The following is an 18,715-nucleotide window of genomic DNA, read 5'->3' as shown; positions in this document are numbered from 1 at the left end:
GCATGCAGTGATTGTGGTCGACATATTTCATTTTGATTATCAAGCATCGATTGTAAGAAGCCAAATAAAGCGTGAAAAACATTTCATTGGTCTCTGCAATTATTCAATCTTTTAGGTGTGGTATCAGAAATCAGTAGTACTTTGGTCTCTCAATGTATACATATATTTGATTCACATAAACATTGATGTTTTTGTTTACACTGATGTTTACACGATTCGTAATGTGAAAGTTTATTTGTACACGAACCTATTACAAAAATAAATTGTAAATGTAAAGTTAAATTGAGCTGAAAAAAAAACATGACTTAAATGTCCTTGATTAAAACGTCACTGAATACCAATGGTACAATTAAAAACGGGATTTAAGAGAACAATAACATAGAGTTAACAAATGTTTAGGCATATTACTAAAAATATTTGTTTAATCAATTAATAAACAATCTAATATTCCATATAAACACTTTTACCTTGACTTAAGTTGTTTTCCTTGCTAAACTATTTGTATACTTAAACCGTATCGAAAACAAAAATAGTGATATGCTTCTCGGTTTGCACAAACACAATACGTTGTAATAGTATATACGTCAAGTACGCTTTTGTAATTCAATGCTTTTTAATATAAAAGCCTGTATGTCATATTTATTTCGTTTTATTGTTTTGTGTTACATTCTAAGCCATTAGTTCTGTTCCACATTTTGTCATGTTGGGTCATTTATATAAATAGCAGACTATACAAGGTGCTAGTTTTGATAATTTTTGAAAGCTATTAAGTGACAAATAGATGCTGAAAAGCACGCCATTCGGACTATGGTGAAAGTTGTCCAATAAGCAATCATACGACATAGCCTTATTTTTTTTTATCATTAAGGACTAAAATAAGTTTCTTTTCGTTTGTACATTTACTTTTTCTTAAATCCTGCATTTCAGTGTTGTCAGCGAACTGTTTGTTGGGATTTTCTATTTCACACATAATGAATGAGTAGACAAACAACAAACAGAAGTTTTTATCGATTTGACGCCGGATTAGCTACGGATACGATATGGCATATTTCGTGGCAATCTGTATTGGTCTGTAGATTTCCGTTTTTTTAGTTGTATTCATACGTACATGTAGTAGTACTTGTATACCCGGCACAATTTTTGAACATGCGCACAATAAGACCAGGGACCAAACAATTGTAGTATATCATTAATAAACCTTACTTGAACATACTGATCCGTTCTAGTCCATATTCAAACCGTATTAATTGGTACTTATTCGTAGGTCCAAAGGATTTCTACGATTTGTTCCAGGTAACTACGTACGGTTACACCACGTATTTGTAAGGATACACTACGATTTTTATGAATCTGTCACGGAATGGCACGATTGCATTACGTTGCTATAACCGTACGTAGTTTTTCATAAATGTAACGTTGGACATCCGTTTTTTCACATAGCTTTGTTATTTTAATTCTCAAATATACTAGATATTACTTTAATAGTATATGATCAAGAGCTATAAAAACATATTTTTTTTAAAAACATGTATTGAATTTGTTTTAATGATGGTTCGTGTTTGCTATCATTTTTATTTTGTTTTTTCGGAGGAAATTTCAAAGATTCTGTTTTAAATCCTAGGGGTTGTAGGAACAGCGTGCGTAACGTAAACTTTATACAGATATCTAGGGATCAGCTAGGATTCTTATACGACTTACTACGTTATAATACGATAAAACACGAAATATTACTGCTCACAAATAGACACTAAGTACAGATTTAGCACTAGTTACTGACATCTAGTCCAAAGCCAATAACAAAAAGCATGCATCTAAGACTAAGATATCTTCGTTGGCTTACATTGTAACTACTATTTTTTCTGTCAGGACGAAATTTATCAGTAGAAACTGCAATGAAATATTTTTACTATCGTTTCCTATAAATCATTAAGAATCGAAGAATTATTTTACGTTTATTACTTCCCCATCGAAGCTATTAACAATTAGAACTTTTCTGTCCTGAATTTCCAGCCGATAAAACCAGCTGATTGCTTCGAAATTTCGATTTGTTCTGACCGGAAAAAGTTTAAACATATAAATTTATCCTTAAACGGTTCAATATTCTAGCAAGCACTGCTAATCTTCAAAAATCTATTATAGACAAAATAGAAGTTTTGTACTTATCAGTGTGAAATCGATGGATTTTTGTTTTATATTCATGTAGAGAAAATCATTATATATCTAATTAGAAAGCAGTGAAATAAAAAATTTAATCAAAGCATCATTCGTTGACATTCACAGCTTAACTATTTATTCATCTACAGATCCTTTAAGTGAAAGAATGGAATTAGCTGAGTTTTAACTCAAGCCTTCCAGTCGTTTATCTGATACTGGAGCATGCGTATTGTTCGTTCCATTATATTCTTACATTACCACGGTTTTATAGTCCAGTAGTTATTGTGTAAATATGAACGATCTAGGATTAGAACAACAGGAGTATAGTGCCAAGTGGGATTTAGTCCAGTTCTTCTTTTTGGCAACGTACACAGTTGGTCTCCATGGTACTACATCTCTCCCGTTCTACATTCAGAAATACACAGGTAAAACATTTATCATTCATAGATCTTAATTCCTTTTATTCAAGGGAAAAAGAATACCTGATGTTTTACCACATAATTCATATTAGAAAAAATCTTCATTATTAATGAAATTTCCATATTGAATTTATCAGCTCCTACTTTTCCAATTATGGTACTATATATGTATCTGGTAAGTGTTACTGTTGGATGAATCATCTTCAGAACTTACCTGTTTAATTCAATTCAAAAATATTATTAATATGGAGAAATCTGGTAAATCTTTTATTGGTGTATAGTAATTTTTTTATAAGGAAGTGAACCTTATTGTTTATATATTGATTAACAATTAGCCGCAGATATGAACCGCGCGTGCATTGGAATCTTGGTATGAGTCACGCATCGATCGAGACGTATAAAGTGTAATATCGCTTCATCAATATTTCAGCAATTTATAACATTTATTCACTGCTGCACAAGAACACTAGTTGTGTTCCTAAGGGAGGAATATAAACATCTTCAAATAATCTGTAACAATTATTTTGAAAGATAAGATTTCCTGGAAAAATTAATTAGATCTTCGCTTCATATTTCTGTTTTCAATAACATTTATTCCCTTGACCCTCAATTAGTTTCCAATGTAAAATAATAAAACAATTAAATTTAACCATTTACAAATAAAATGAAACGATAAATAGTTTTTGCTTGGTCGGATTACAAATAAACCTTCTTGGTACTAAACTTGAAAATATTAGTAATGCATTTTTGCACAAATTTACATTTTGAATACATTTCAAGTGCATACAATTCTAAATAGTTCTTTGGGTGATAATTTTATATTGAACAAATTGTGTTGTTTTCATGAATTTCAGAACACATTAATCTTTTCATTTAAAAAGAGATGGATATTTCAAAATGAACGCCTTTATTTAAAGGAAATGCAATATCATAAAGATACAATCAATATATCTATAAAAAGACATATGGGAAATTAGTCGATAAAACAGCTACCCAACATCAAATGAACACGAAGAGAACACCTAGAGGTACATTGTATAATACTATATTGTTTTAATCGCTTCATGTCTAGACAAGGAATAAATAAAACAGTAAGATATTACTAAATGTCTTCCATCAGCATCAATTTCCCGAAAGGACAGAAAATACTAATAAATAAACACACTCATGTGTTGTCTTATTTGGTAATCATACCACATCTTCGAAAATGGAAGACAATCAAATTTAAGCTAGGCAGGCTATAATTGTTTTTACACCCTTGAGTCGTTTATTGGTCTATTCAACTTCCTAAAAAACAAAGTTTGTATTCAAAATCGTTGTATTATTATGAAATCTGATTCAAAACTGCAAATCAATTACTACAAATAAATTACTTTTGGAATACATATTGTGATGTACTAGCCAACAGAGCAAATTAATCATACGATGTTTTCGTTATTTGATGCACTTGCTATACAAAGACACAGAGATTACAATTTGTAGTACGTTCATACCTTCCAATTCTACGAAAGGAAAGATCGCAGAAGAACAAATTTCATGAACTGCTTCAACTGCACTGAAAGCTTCTGGTGAACTGTACCAAGTCAGGAATATGACAGTTCTTGTCCATTCGTTTTTGATGCGATCTGTTATTTGATTTTGCCATGTGATTATGGACTTTCCGAATTGATTTTCCTCTGAGTTCAATATTTTTGTGATTTTACTTTTTACACGGTTTCAACTTTGAATTGGATTCCTTATATTACACAAGAAATCTTATAATTTTGTTTTATATTTGCATCCAGTAGTTTTATACCAGTCCTATAGACACACTGTCTTCCCCCCCTTTTTTTACAGCTGACTAGTGCTCTTAATCCTTTCCTTAAATGATGGTAACTTATAATTATAGATAGTTTTAAGTGTGCTAGATTTTGAAATCCTATGTTATAGTTTTTCTCCGTTGACAGTTATGATTTGTCTACTCCGTATACAGTACTACGAAATAGAGAAATATTCAAACATATATACTTTCATTTTTTAATCAAATGACATGATATGATTGTAACGTTTTGGATTGCAATGGTTTAAAAACTACGTTTCGAAATGAAACAACATTATTTAGATATACACAGGATCGATTTAACTTATTTTCTTCCATTTCTTGATTATATTTATGTTCGTGTTAGGATATAAAGAATACTGTCAAGTGATTGCATTTCAATAAGAACTAGCGTTTCCCTTCTCATTGCAGTTTTTCATGTGTCCTTACTCATCAATTTATGGTATATAATTGCAAAAACTAATATGAAATAAAATGTTTTCCTTTTCAACAATAACTGTGGATATTGAGGCGAAATTTATTATTACTTAGCTAAGCTATAAAAACTTCATGTTATAATTTGGTATTGATAGCAAATCTTTGATAGCCTCTGTTCGATTTATTATCAATATGTTTAGATCCACCCAGAGCTAGACACTTGTTTATGGGAAAAGACGATATTAGAATTTCATAAAACTGTAGAAAATCAGGACATAATTTCTATGTCAATTTACAAATCAGTCGGAAATTATGATTCATTTCCTAGGTTTCAGAAGTTATTGGATGAGATTTTATTTTGTCCAGTGACAAATGTGGAGGAATGTGGTCTGTGTATTTACAAAGGTTCTTTATTCTTATAGAATGAAATTCAAAACAGTGTGGCTGTGGCCATTGATTGACACATTAAATTCATCCATTGACTGGGACAATTTAGGTGAACATTTGTATGTAACGACCACTGCTCACTATGTGCTTTTTAAAGACACTTAAACTATGGGGTCACCAAAGGTTCTCAACACCTTAATAAAGTAATTCGAAAAATATTCAGAAATAACACGATGTTTTGATTTATATCAATTATATAAATCAAAACATAAAGGTTATTCCTGATTAATTTGTCGAATTATTTTATAATTAAAGGCGTTAAGAAACCTTTGGTGACCCCACGGTTTAAATGTCTATCGTAGGTACGTCGTGAACAGTGGTCGTTACAGACAAACGTTAACGTAAATTGTCCCAGTCAATGGATGAATTTAATGTGTCAATCAATGGCCACAGCCACACTGTTTTGAATTTCATTCTATGATATCTTTTCGGATTTTTTGTATTTTATGCTCTTCAGCTGCGTGTTTGAGTTTGCCTTCCAACATGAGCCTTGGTCTTACGGATGGATTGAAGAAGTATGAAATTATACATATTTTATATAATTGGGCAACAAACTGATGTAGGAAAATACAATTATACCAAAGATTTTAGTCTAAACTGTACTTTTAGGTACTTGATTAGATGTTCATGTGACGTCATAGATTGGACACTTATGTTATCAATTGAGCATAGGCGCCTATTTGAAAACGAACAGAATGATATAAGCATACTTGGATGTACCCGTACAAAACAATTGAGCTGCGTCGGATAGAAATCTATCGTATGCACATCAACATCAATACATCTGTTAACATATTTAGGTTTAAAAAAAAAACGAAAAATATGGGACTGTTTGCAAGTTGAATTGTTCATCGAATGCTACAAAACGGACCAGAACTTCATCTTTTATTTCCTTGTATTTCGTAAATTAAAGTTCAAAAAATCAATCATAGTCTTATACATGTACATATTTACGTCCACTTGCATAAGGTTGATAACTATCATTTTGACATGTACTCAGTGAAAAGACAGTAATACTCATCTGTAATTGAATCAAGATTCACCGATTTGGGAATTGCATATTCTATTGGTAATGGTTTTGTCTAGTATTGTTTTTGTATAACGTTATTGTTTTTGATTGCCACGTTTAAATCTTTTCTTTCCCTTCCTTACTCGTTTGTCTTGGTAATTCACACTTGAGACAGCAAATGTTATTATAGTTCTGTACTTTAAACTGATTTCTCAAATGGTCGTTATTTCCAATCATGTTTAAAACAACTATTTGCTTACTAAATTCCCGGTGAACACTTTGCCTTGTGATTGATTCCTTATTTACAACAGCTATCAACTACATCGTCGATGAAGTCAATTGTAAAATTATATAACTACCTTCCCTTGAATACCCTAGACACATGAAAAAAGGAGTTAAACACCTATCAGCTCTTTTCTCCTGACATTTAAGTATTATGAGAGGTAATTTATAATCAGCGGAATCAATCACCTGTATGGCAATGTATCATTTAAGTATGACACTTGACATTTAGAGAAAACTTCAAAATATTGCAAACGTAATTGCATTTTTAGCAAAACGTGTTTTCCTCGCCAGTTATATTAGGAAGTTAATATGTAATGATGTTATACATACAGGCGATGTAATGTTTCAGAAACCTATAGAATGATCTCATAAAGAGGAGTTGCACTTTTTCGATTTACCTCCCGTAAATTTTCATATTGAGAAGGTGAGATGTCAGCGATCAAAAAGCTATTTTTTAAGAATCAAGTTGTAAAAGACACATTGAATTAAATACTATTAATTTGCTTTTATTGATTCAATACCAATTCCTGCATGCTCAAACGCCTGAATTATTATGTTTTATATAACGCTTTTATGACCATAATGACCCATTGTACCTATATTTTACTTCGCTTTATACACAATTAATCAAGTTAGATTGAACAGTGCAATTTGAAAATGCCTGTACCAAGTCAGGAATATGACAGTTCTTGTCCATTCGTTTTGATGCGTTTTGTTATTTGATTTTGCCATGTGATTATGGACTTTCCGAATTGATTTTCCTCTGAGTTCAGTATTTTTGTGATTTTACTTTTTGATTTTATTTTTTTCGTATTGCCTGATTTCGTCAATATTTTTGAATAAGTTGTTATTTTTTTTCGATGATTCGAAAATGTCATCAGAGATCAACAATATAAATGACCAAGAAAAAGAATGTATTTTGATTGAATAATTTATAAATAGAACTCCATTGTTTTGATGTGAGATGCGGGTTATAGACAAATATGAGAACATAACCACAAGAGTAAATCCTACCCTTTTCGCCGCGTTGATCAATAAATAAATGAAGAGGTATACACCTTCCTAACAGGAATTGTAGCGTCAGTATTAGTAAAAAAAAAAAAAAAAAAAATACCATTTTGTAGGTTTGGTATTGTTTATTTTAAATTGAACAGAATAAAACTATCAACAAACTCACAAAAAGAGAGACGACATATACCTAAGGGATATTCATACACATTTAGTCAACTAATGTAAATATAAACTGGCAAAACAGAAACGAAAACTGACATTTAAATCATTGAACTATTTCTTTATAACAAAACTGACACTCAAATTTATTTTAGAAATAATCCATTAATTGATACACATGAAAACCTGTTGTTACGTATAAGAAGAAAATGTTTAATATAATTTTAATGTGCGTTTCAAAATCCCCCTGGTATGTAATTTTCTCATTTGAAACAACAACTACGTCAGAACATGACGTGTAATCCTTGTTTATATCAATCATTTGATACGTTTGTTGAATTCAACTAAATTATAACTAGAACTATAGGGATTATAACACACATTTTGCATCAATCTTGCCTCCCTGTTGTTTTCCGTATACATTTCTATCGACCTTTTGATACTGAAATTTCCCCAAAACAAGGATACCTTCATTCACGCTTAGGTGTAAAACCAGCCTTAACGAACATTTGAAAATGACATTAGACCTCTGGTAAATGACATTCTTTTCTTAATTTTAAAGTAGTAGACGATGATCATGCTTATGAAACGTCTTCTTTGACTTATACCTTAGATATTATCCCAAACAATTTAAAAATAGACTCACAAATTTTATTGAATTCATCAGTTTGATCGATTATTTATGCAAAAATGAGTGGTTTCGCTAGCTATAAAACCAGGTTTTATCAACATTTGTCTACACAAGGAAATGTTTGCACCATATCAGGAATATGACAGTTGCTTTCATCCGTTTGAGCTAATGGAGCTTTTGATTTTGACATTTGATAAAGAAATTTCCATTTTGGATTTTCCTTTCAGTTCGGTAGTTTTGCTATTTTACTGCTTCTTTTTAATAAAAAACCATGCTATTTTTTTTCTGTACGTGGACAAGGTAAATGTTCATTAGACAGGAAATAACTTGTACGTATTTAATATGCTTTAATAAACCAATATTAAAGTAAGGTTGTGTGATTTGGGACAACTGCTCACAAAATGAGTCCGAACTTCTTGGAAATCTTCAAATATAATCTATTATTAGAATTCGGCGTGATTCTTAGAGAAAAAACTGTATAATGACGAAGGATTAAAGACTCTTGAAAATAGACGAAATAAACATAAGTTTTACTGTTTAATAATATCAAATGGGATGGCACATGCATACGTATAAGAGTTAGTCCAGCCATTTTTTCCCCAGACAAAGCCTTATACTGTATGGAATGAAAAATAATTCATTTCAATCCCATTTGCTTAAAGGATGGACGAAAGATACCAAAGGGACAGTCAACCTCATAAATCTAAAACAAACTGACAACGCCATGGCTAAAAATGAAAAAGACAAACAAACAACAACACACATGACACAACATAGAAAACTAAAGAATAAACAACACGAACCCCGACAAAAAACTAGGGGTGATCTTAGGTGCTCCGAAGGGTAAGCAGATCCTGCTCCACATGTGGCACCCGTCGTGTTGCTTATGTGATAACAAATCCGGTAAATAGTCTAATTCGGTAGGTCACATTCATGAAAGGGAAGGGGATTGTAGTTACGACGTAAGGAACATATCCGATATCATTTGTGAAACAGTTATTCCATAACGGTCAACCAACTCGTGATGGCGTCCGTAAAATTTACGAAGGGATGATTTCAACTTCACCATTTGGAACTCTTGGTTTAATAGCTTCCTTGTGAGCAGCAACCCTCTATCAAGAAAATCATGATAGGAAATACAAGCACGGGAATATCGTTTCAATTGGGAGATATATACCCCGTATGCAGGTGCTGCTGGAATGTTGCTACTTAGAAATGGAAAGGTCACAATTGGAAAGCTGAAATCATCTCTTTTGTCGTAAAGTTTTGTTTTCAACCGACCCTCATTGACAATTTCTAGATGTAAGTCAAGATATGAGGCCGACTTAACTGTATCTGTAGTTAAACTAGTTCTTACTTTAACAGTTTCATTCCTTTATCTAAAAGGCTATGGATTAATCTTCCTCTAAGTTTAATAAAATCTCAAAACTTATGTTATTTAAAAGTAGACTAGACAAATTTTACATGAAATAACTTAACCTTTAAAGTATGGGATAGAAGATATAATAACAATCATTGATAGCTTAGAAATAATGAATCCAAACTGAAATCTCATTTGTTTAATAATTTATTATCAGAGAACACTATTTGTCCAAATTGCAATTATTCTGTTGAGGATAACCAGCATTTCTTTTTTATTTGCCCTCAGTATAATAATGTCGGACAGATCGTACTTGATTCCATTCACTCAATTGTTGATTGTAATGTTGACGCAAATATTGTGTCACTTTCTCGAAATATATTACTTTCGTATAATGTAAATATTGCTTTTTAAAATCTGTTTAGAAATATATAAAAAAAACTCATCGTTTTGTTTGACAAATATCTTTTCACTCGGTTCTTTTTCTTTTTTTTCAACATTTTTTTCAATTATGTAAGCTTAGTAACTCTTTCAAACCTTATAGTTTATTTTGGCCACGGACATCACTGAAGAGCACAGGCACTGGTTTCAGAAAAAAAATTTCCTATATACCTTAATATAACACAAGGTAAACTAAATTTTTTGAAAAATAACACCCAGTCCCGAATTCCCGTTATTTTTCGATTTCTCGGTTGTCAAACCTACTTAAACTTATATGCCGTAAATCTAAATTGATTTATCTACACAATGGTATATGACACGACTATCATTGTTGTCGGGATCATTAGTAGCAGGTCTCAGAAGTCGGTCAACGGGATTTTTTTTGCATTCGTCTCAAGCTTTGGCAACACCCAGTCCGCATGTAATTTTATACTGGTTTCTCATTGGTCAATCGTCTGGCTAAAAATAAATGTGGGAAATTTTGGTCAATTTATAACCCTACATTAGTGTCATTGTGTACACGTGTGTTTCATAACAAAATGAATGTCAAACAGCTTATAGCATTGAATGGGGTAAAAAATGGTCATAACCTTTTGCTTCTGGGGCAAAGTGGAACGGGGAAGAGCCATTTGGTCTGTACTATAGAACAAGAACTAAAAAAAGGGGGGGAAACGGTCGCAGTCACAGGAACAACGGGAGTGGCTTCCTTGAATATAGGTGGGATTACTGTCCATTCCTGCTCCGGTATAGCAGATGGTCATTTTTCAAATGACAAACTATTACAAAAATTGACTATTGATGAATATTTTCAAAAATACAAGGGGTTCTGCAAGTTTAGGATTTTAAAAATGTCAATTTACCATTCAAATAAGGATTGACATATGTTTTTGTTTTGTTTTCCCTACTCAAAATGATATCAAAATGTTATTAGAAATATACATACCATGAACAAATAGCATTATTAGCTAAATACATCTTTTCATTCAGTTCCATGATACTTCAAAATTTCTCGCTTTTCAAACCTTTTGGAGTTATCTCAATATCTTATGTAAAGTCCAGAGATAGTCTGAATGATGTCAATAAAATGGGAAAATCTGAGTTCTAAAATTAGAAACTCCTGACACATTCGACAGACCTCAACAAACACTTATTTGGGTTTGTTTCACATAATCTGTAAAGAATTTACGATAAAGATAATAATTTATAGTCAGAGGGAAGCTGACAGTTTTTATTTTAATAATTTTTATAATAATTCAATCACTGCGGGCTGGGTGTTGCCAAAGCTAGAGACGAATGCCAAAAAAATCCCGTTGACCGACTTCTGAGACCTGCTACTAATGATCCCGACAACAATGATAGTCGTGTCATAAACCATTGTGTAGATAAATCAATTTAGATTTACGGCATATTAAGTTTAAGTAGGTTTGACAACCGAGAAATCGAAAAATAACGGGAACTCGGGACTGGGTGTCATTTTTCAAAAAATTTAGTTAAGTACCTTGTGTTATATTAACATGATTAAGGTATATAGGAAATTTGTTTTCTGAAACAAGTGCCTGTGCTGAAGAGACATGTATTGTCGAAATGCGCATCTGGTGCAGGAAAATTGATACCATTAATGTTATTATATATATTTCTAATGATTTATAAAAAGTATTCATAAATACATGTCTTAAGAATTTGAATAACGGATAAATAATGTGACCATAATTATGATCTCCTCAGTGTTAAATTGACAATATGGCATATATACTTCCTTTGCTACTAGAAACTGATTTTGATCTATACGGTCATTTGAGCCGAACTACTCATAAAAGACTGAACAGAAATAAAACAGTCATTTTAGTCTTTCGGCCAATTTCCATACTGTAAATTCAGAAATTATTGTGAGGTTTTTATTATTGCGAAAATTGCGACAGAGTTGTAAACGCAATAATTTAAACTCGCATTTCAAAATATTTTATATGAACTAACAAGGATTTTCCCCAAAATCCTAAAAATAAAAAAATCGCATTTAAGTCTAAAATGACAAAATCGTAATAATAAATGCACACAATAATTTCTGAATTTACAGTATCATAGACTCATCGACCGGTGAGGTAACCAAAATCTCCAATAGGGAAATTATTTAATTCAAATATGAATACATGAAGAAATCAACTTAAAAGTAAGTGTCAATTAAACAGCAATCCAGCGACACACATAATAAATGACATCTACATTGGGAAATAATACTAAGGAACTTCCTAGAGGAAATAACTTAACTAGTCACAGGCACTTGTTTTACATTGATTTTGAATAAAGTGTACCATATGGCTTATATCATATTTCTCTCTATTAATGTTCTCCTGAACTCTAGATGTATAAATCATGATCTCAGATGTCTATTATGGTTGAACATCGGTTCTATTATAAATCTTCATACAATTGTTATCTTTTAAATAAAACGTATTAATCTGGTTTTTGACAGACAATGCTGTTAATATGAATGGAAAATTGAATTAGTCATCCGTAGGGAAAAGAACAGTGTAACAGGAGTAAGCCTAAAACGCTTTTGTAGAGTTTTCCTATCTTACAATGAGTCAGGTTCATACCACTGGCTCTGATTCACTATTTTTTAAGAAATGATAAAGTGATATATTTCACCAATAAACAACGTATCGAATTCGATCATGACAAGTATGTAGAGATTGCCTGTTTTTTAGGCTTTGTAAGATTTGCTGTTTCTAGGAAGGCAACTTCACCAATAGACGCCTCTTCAATAATAGTTTTTTTTTATTCGACAGTATCATTTCTAATTGATGATTTGTATTTTTTTCTAAAACATATTTCAAATAACCATTCTATGAAATCTTCTTGTCCTGTTGTGCAACATAATACACATGTAAGAAAAAAAGTTTTGAACTAGTACATTTCCAAAAGTACGTACTAACTTAATTTGCACCTAGACAAAGTGCAATGGTTATTATATTCCTAATTAAATTGAAATTTCGGCTTAATATTGTTTCAATTATCAAACAATTAAACCTTACCAAGATCAACAAATTTATATATAAAAAAAATATTTCTGCAAACAATTTAAATACACGATATTCTTCATATTTATGTTCCAAGTAAAAAAAATGTTATTTATATGATGCTGTTCATCTTATTTATTTTCGTTTACTGTTTTATGTATAAACTAGGCTGTTGGTTACTCGGTTGAATTCATTCTACATATTATCGGGTCGATGACTTTTATCACTCGCTATGTGGTATGAGCTTTGATCGTTTTTGAACAACGTATGGTGACCTAAAAATGCTAAGAGCTGCATCATTCGGTGTCTGGTGGATATTTATACCATTTGCCACAATATTATACCTTTATTATTTAATTTGTATATTAATTTCAACCTTAGCATGTTGACAACTCTCAAGAACCCTACATTATACTTATTAAAATCTCCAACAAATCATGTACGGATATCAGGCCCCAATATTATCGAAACCAATAAAAAAATATGTGTTGGTTTATTGCTATATTGTTTATTATGTGCACTAACAATACGTTATCTTTTTAATCGATGTTTGTCGTCAGTGTCATGATGAGTTTTATCTTTGTCGGCTTTCTAATATAAGTATTTTAATTTTAAATTCAGAGAAAGAAAAAATCCTGCAATTGATTTCGTGTGAGTAAAGCAAATACCAGCTAATGAAATTGCAGTCTGCTATTTAAGTAAAGGAGAATTGATTTAAACTAGATTAAACGATGAAATATTCCAAGCATTCCTGTTATCTTCAATTAAATTTAAATTGCCTGAAATTGAATGAAATTGAAAACAAAATCCGGCAGTAATCATTTGTTTTGACAGTTCAGCAGTAAATAATCAAACAGCCGATACAAAGAATCATTTATTAATTTCACATTTTGTTTGTTTGTGTAATAATAACCTGATATTACCAAAGGATGATATTGATTGCAAATTGATTTTTGGTGAAGAGCATCAACGCAGAAGGTGCAAAATGTTGTGAATTTTGTGCTATAACTACACCTCCTGGAAACAACAACACAAAACATCTATGTTTTATTGATTTCAGCATAAATTTCATTTGTTTAGCAAGAATATCATAGAGCAAAGCAGTCAGAATTACTAAATAGTTTTATTACATATAAGTAGATCTCCTAAGAGTCTAATTACTGTACAAATCACCTTGAGGAAGAGGTTGCTACCTTTGTTGTTTTCAGTGTTTTCTTTTATTGTGTGAGTCAATGATCAAGATATATTTCTTATTTTACCAGTAATATGTATTTCTTGTTATTTGATGGTTATGTTCCACGTAAGATGTTAATTTGAACCCTGATTCAAATGACTGACTAGAATAACTGGATGCATTCACACAAATGTATTGCACATAGTACATTTAAAAAAAAAAATTAGTCTTTACATTTCATGAGAAAAAAAAAACGCATGAGATACTACAAACAAATGAAGGCGTAAGTAGGAATTTTTATTTACTGAATGCAATTAAAAAGTCAAACGCAAACAATCGGTTAAATGCAGTATTCGAGATAGTCAGTGAGCTCGAGGATCATTAATGTTTTATATTTGACGCCTTGGGTGGCATTAAATTTGGAGATTTGGATTTATAACGGTTTTACATCTTTATAATCATTAATATTTTCACAAATAACTTTTATCAGACAATTAATTACCATTTTTTTCCTCCTTCACATTCTGTACGTTTTAAAACGTTTTGGGTTTGAACGTATATTTTGAATTTCATTATTACACAATGTTTAACTTTGATCATATGCATTCATTTCATCAGAAGACTATAATGTGTAGCTTCCATCGCCCAAATTTGAAAATGAGTTTATAAGAGTCAATGACATCATTTAGTTTCTACGTTCAAAGTGTTTTCACAATTCACAAAGTGTTTCCCTCTCACTACATTGATTCTTGTATGTATTATTTGGATGACGATAACTAAATCTTACCTGTGTGTTTTTGTTGTATAATATAGAAATTCATCGAGCTCGTTTTTCTATACCTCCAGTACATTCTATAATTACATATAATTACATATGGTCAAAGTCTTATTCATTAGAGTTTTTACTGCACGATACCATACAATTTCGTTGCAATGTTTATATTCAATTTCTATCAAGTATCTTCAGCTTTTATAAGTAGCTGAAACGAGGCTTAACAATGATGATAACAATCTGTTGAATTATAATTCTACAATGCCAAATTATGTCCTTATCATTAATGTTTCTATCTTAGTTAAGAGTTAGAGTGTTTTAATCTGAAAATTAAACACTAACATTTTTTTATCTACTCATAAAGTTTGTATTTCCTGATTTTTAGCTACGTGAGGCAAAATCGTTTATTTCAAGAAAAGAACTATTATTTGAATAGGAAAAGCCCAAAAAAAAGGATAGCATTTTGAAAAAACTGAAATGGCTCATCTGCTAAATTGATGATACATAAAGGTAACAGTAGTATACAAGAGTTCAAAAGTCGAAAACCGATTGAAAAAATCCGGGTTACAAACTAAAATCGAGGGTAACACACCAACTATTAGAGGAAAATAAAGGAACAACAGGAATACTGAAGTGCTACAACAACACTTGCATACATAAAAACAAACTATTCAATAACAGTTGTAATATTTCTGGCTTGGTACAGGGCAATATAAGAAAAATAGTGTGTTGAACCTGGCTTAAAGGATAGACATGTTTAAAAATTAAGATCAGATTTTATTAAGAATATGAAATAAACGTAACATTACCGATTATTCATTTACAGAAGGCCAATGTCAGATACCAGGCGAACATGTACTCCTTACCGTTCCATCATTCGATACATTTGAAAAAACTATGTATTATGGTATATGAGAAACATACAGTTGACACTGACCAATGAAGTATAAAAATGGGGTAAAGGTCGGATAAACCCTGGAGGCTGACGGACATGTACATTTTACAATGATTCAATATTATACCCGATTAAGTTGACCTATAATCTAATATAGTATATGAGATCACGAATCCATAAAATGATGTCAAAGTGAGATTAACCCTCTCTGCCTAGCGGACCTTTAAACAACCATGGAAGTCATCTTATTAATTATACTACGACATAAATTCCCGCAAAATATGTTTTTAACAGTCTCCGAACCATTAAAAGAAAGTGAGAGACATTTAAATATGGTAAAAAAAAATCTCTGACATAAGACATCTGTATACAAAATATAAATAATATAAAGGGCTTCTTCCTTAAAAAAAATGAAGCTTATCAAGGTTGCCACCGCTGTCGGATATGCATCTCTATGTTCACAATACGTGACTTTTGTCGCTGGCGGAAATAAAAACTGGGAAAAAACATGTACATCTTGAATTCCCCCACAAAAAGATCATTTTACCTAAATATCAAAATAGACGAATTTAATGAATTTTACCACTGTTTTTTTATGAATCTTCATAACATTTAAAATTAGTTTTTGTGTATTTTTAAAACAAGTTGATACAATAGAATCATTTACAGCGTGCATATATGGTAAAACAGATCTCACAAATAAATTGCAATTCTGCATTGCTAATTTCCTTTAAAATGTGGACCAATTGCTGTCATTTGCAATCGAAAATGATGAAAAACTTTCGGTCTTCCGTATGACGTTTCCTTTATATGATATTTTGCAGAGTTCTAGCAAAGGTTAATGATAATTTTTGAAAGTGTTGTCTTCATAAACGAATAAATGGCTACAATATAGTTAAAACACGGTTCGTTCCATATCATCGATCTATGGGTAGATTATCTTGGTTTAATTGATTAACTCGATCTATGACAACTTGTTTCCGATCGACTTAAAAAGAGAACTACGAAAAAAATATTGCCTATTAGGCTGAGATTAATAATAATAAAAAGACGTGGTGTGATTGCATGCCATACATCTTTTATCAGAGACCAAATGACACAGAAGTAAGCTACTACAGGTAACCGTACGGGATTCAACAGTAAAAAATCAAAAGTGCATAGTAAGCTAAAAACGACTCTCTATGTTTAATTCAATTCAAACAAGAAATAACTTACGACATGATTCATCTTTATAGAAAATAAATGAACGATGACATGCCACAAATAACACTCTGAATTATAGGCTTCTTTATCCACGAAAATTAAATATTTTGTAATTTCCTTTATAAAATATGTTAAGCTTAAACACTTAATGCAATACCAAATGTATTTTCTGTTGTTTAACATTCAACCTATGGAACTGACTAATGTGGAATAGTTTTTTAAATATGATCCTCACGAGTTACGCTCAAGACCAAAAGTTTGAGATATTAATAGTGTTACATAACTTATTCTACCTTTTGAAAATAATATTCATATATCAATGAAGGTTTAAAATTACTGCTGATTACGTGAAGTTGATTTTAAGACTTGTAATTCTTATCTAAAATGTATAGCGATTGCGGTAATTTGTATAGAATTAATCATTTGCGATGTCGCCTTTCAGCCGCCTCAAATATCGGATAATATTTATCTTAGCTTGGAGATACAACCTTTCTGGTAAAATTGTTCCTGAAATAATTTGATATAACTTACATTGCATAGTAGTTGATGACGACCAAATAATGACATAGAATGCGACAATACCATTTGTCAATCATTCCTACTTTTCTCTGTTTTCTTCAATCGTCTCACAATTTGTCAAAAATTACTTTTAATGGAAATGCAAACACATATTACCGTTTCGCAAATGAAATATAGTTTGATAGATCATACAATCTATGTTATAATATATGCAGAATGTTTGTAAAGCTTTTTATAGAGTGTAATCACTGCATTTCTGTGACGTTTAATCACGCTAAAGTTTAAAATTGAGAATGGAAATGGGGAATGTGTCAAAAAGACAACAACCATACCATAGAACAGACAACAACAGAAGGTCACCAACAGGTCTTCAATGCAGCGAGTAATTCCCGCAACTTTGTCTGTTTTATTTTGGCCTTGATGTTCTTTACTTTTGTACAACTGTAGATGTTTAATTAGTCTATGACTTGTCCTTATTTTTTTTCTAAATACAAAAAGTCATTTAAAAAAAAAAAAAAATCTAAGGGACACAAGCAAATGAATTAAAACGCTGAATTATACAATAACACTTGGTGCATTCAGGAAAATTACTTTATCTTCGAATCAATTTTTCTAATTTTATATAGTATATTATAATGATTGGGTAAAACCATGATGAATACATAATTTGTTTAAGGCTATAGATTTAATAAATCCAAAACATACGGGAAGGAATTTGCATAACAAATTACTTAACATTCTTACAGCACGGAATCTCACCATTTTCTGTATTGTTATTGTCTGTAATGAAAGACTGCACGCAATGTTCAACTCAAACACTTCAAGGATTTTCATCATTTCTTTTGGACTAAATAGTTTAGACAGAGTTATTTTACAATATCCTCTAACGTTTTAAAGTTCATAACTTCAAAAGACTTGTTTGAAGCATGACAATACAAAATGTGATTTGGTCAATGCTTTTATTCCCTGATATAGCTATATTT

General features: G+C 31.1%; 1 protein-coding gene across 1 annotated transcript in view; it reads left to right on the top strand.

Moving 5' to 3' along the window:
- The first annotated feature begins 2,153 nt into the window (after positions 1–2,153).
- LOC143073380 (sodium- and chloride-dependent GABA transporter 2-like) overlaps positions 2,154–18,715 on the top strand; it is a 67,932-nt gene continuing 51,370 nt past the window's right edge. The window contains exon 1 of the mRNA XM_076248871.1: positions 2,154–2,579. Within this exon, the coding sequence (XP_076104986.1) occupies positions 2,447–2,579 (133 nt within the window). The 5' untranslated portion in view covers positions 2,154–2,446. The remainder of the gene's footprint in view (positions 2,580–18,715) is intronic.

This window comes from Mytilus galloprovincialis, chromosome 4 (assembly GCF_965363235.1).
Source record: "Mytilus galloprovincialis chromosome 4, xbMytGall1.hap1.1, whole genome shotgun sequence".
Classification (NCBI taxonomy): domain Eukaryota; kingdom Metazoa; phylum Mollusca; class Bivalvia; order Mytilida; family Mytilidae; genus Mytilus; species Mytilus galloprovincialis.
This window is presented reverse-complemented; position numbering and strand designations above follow the sequence as displayed.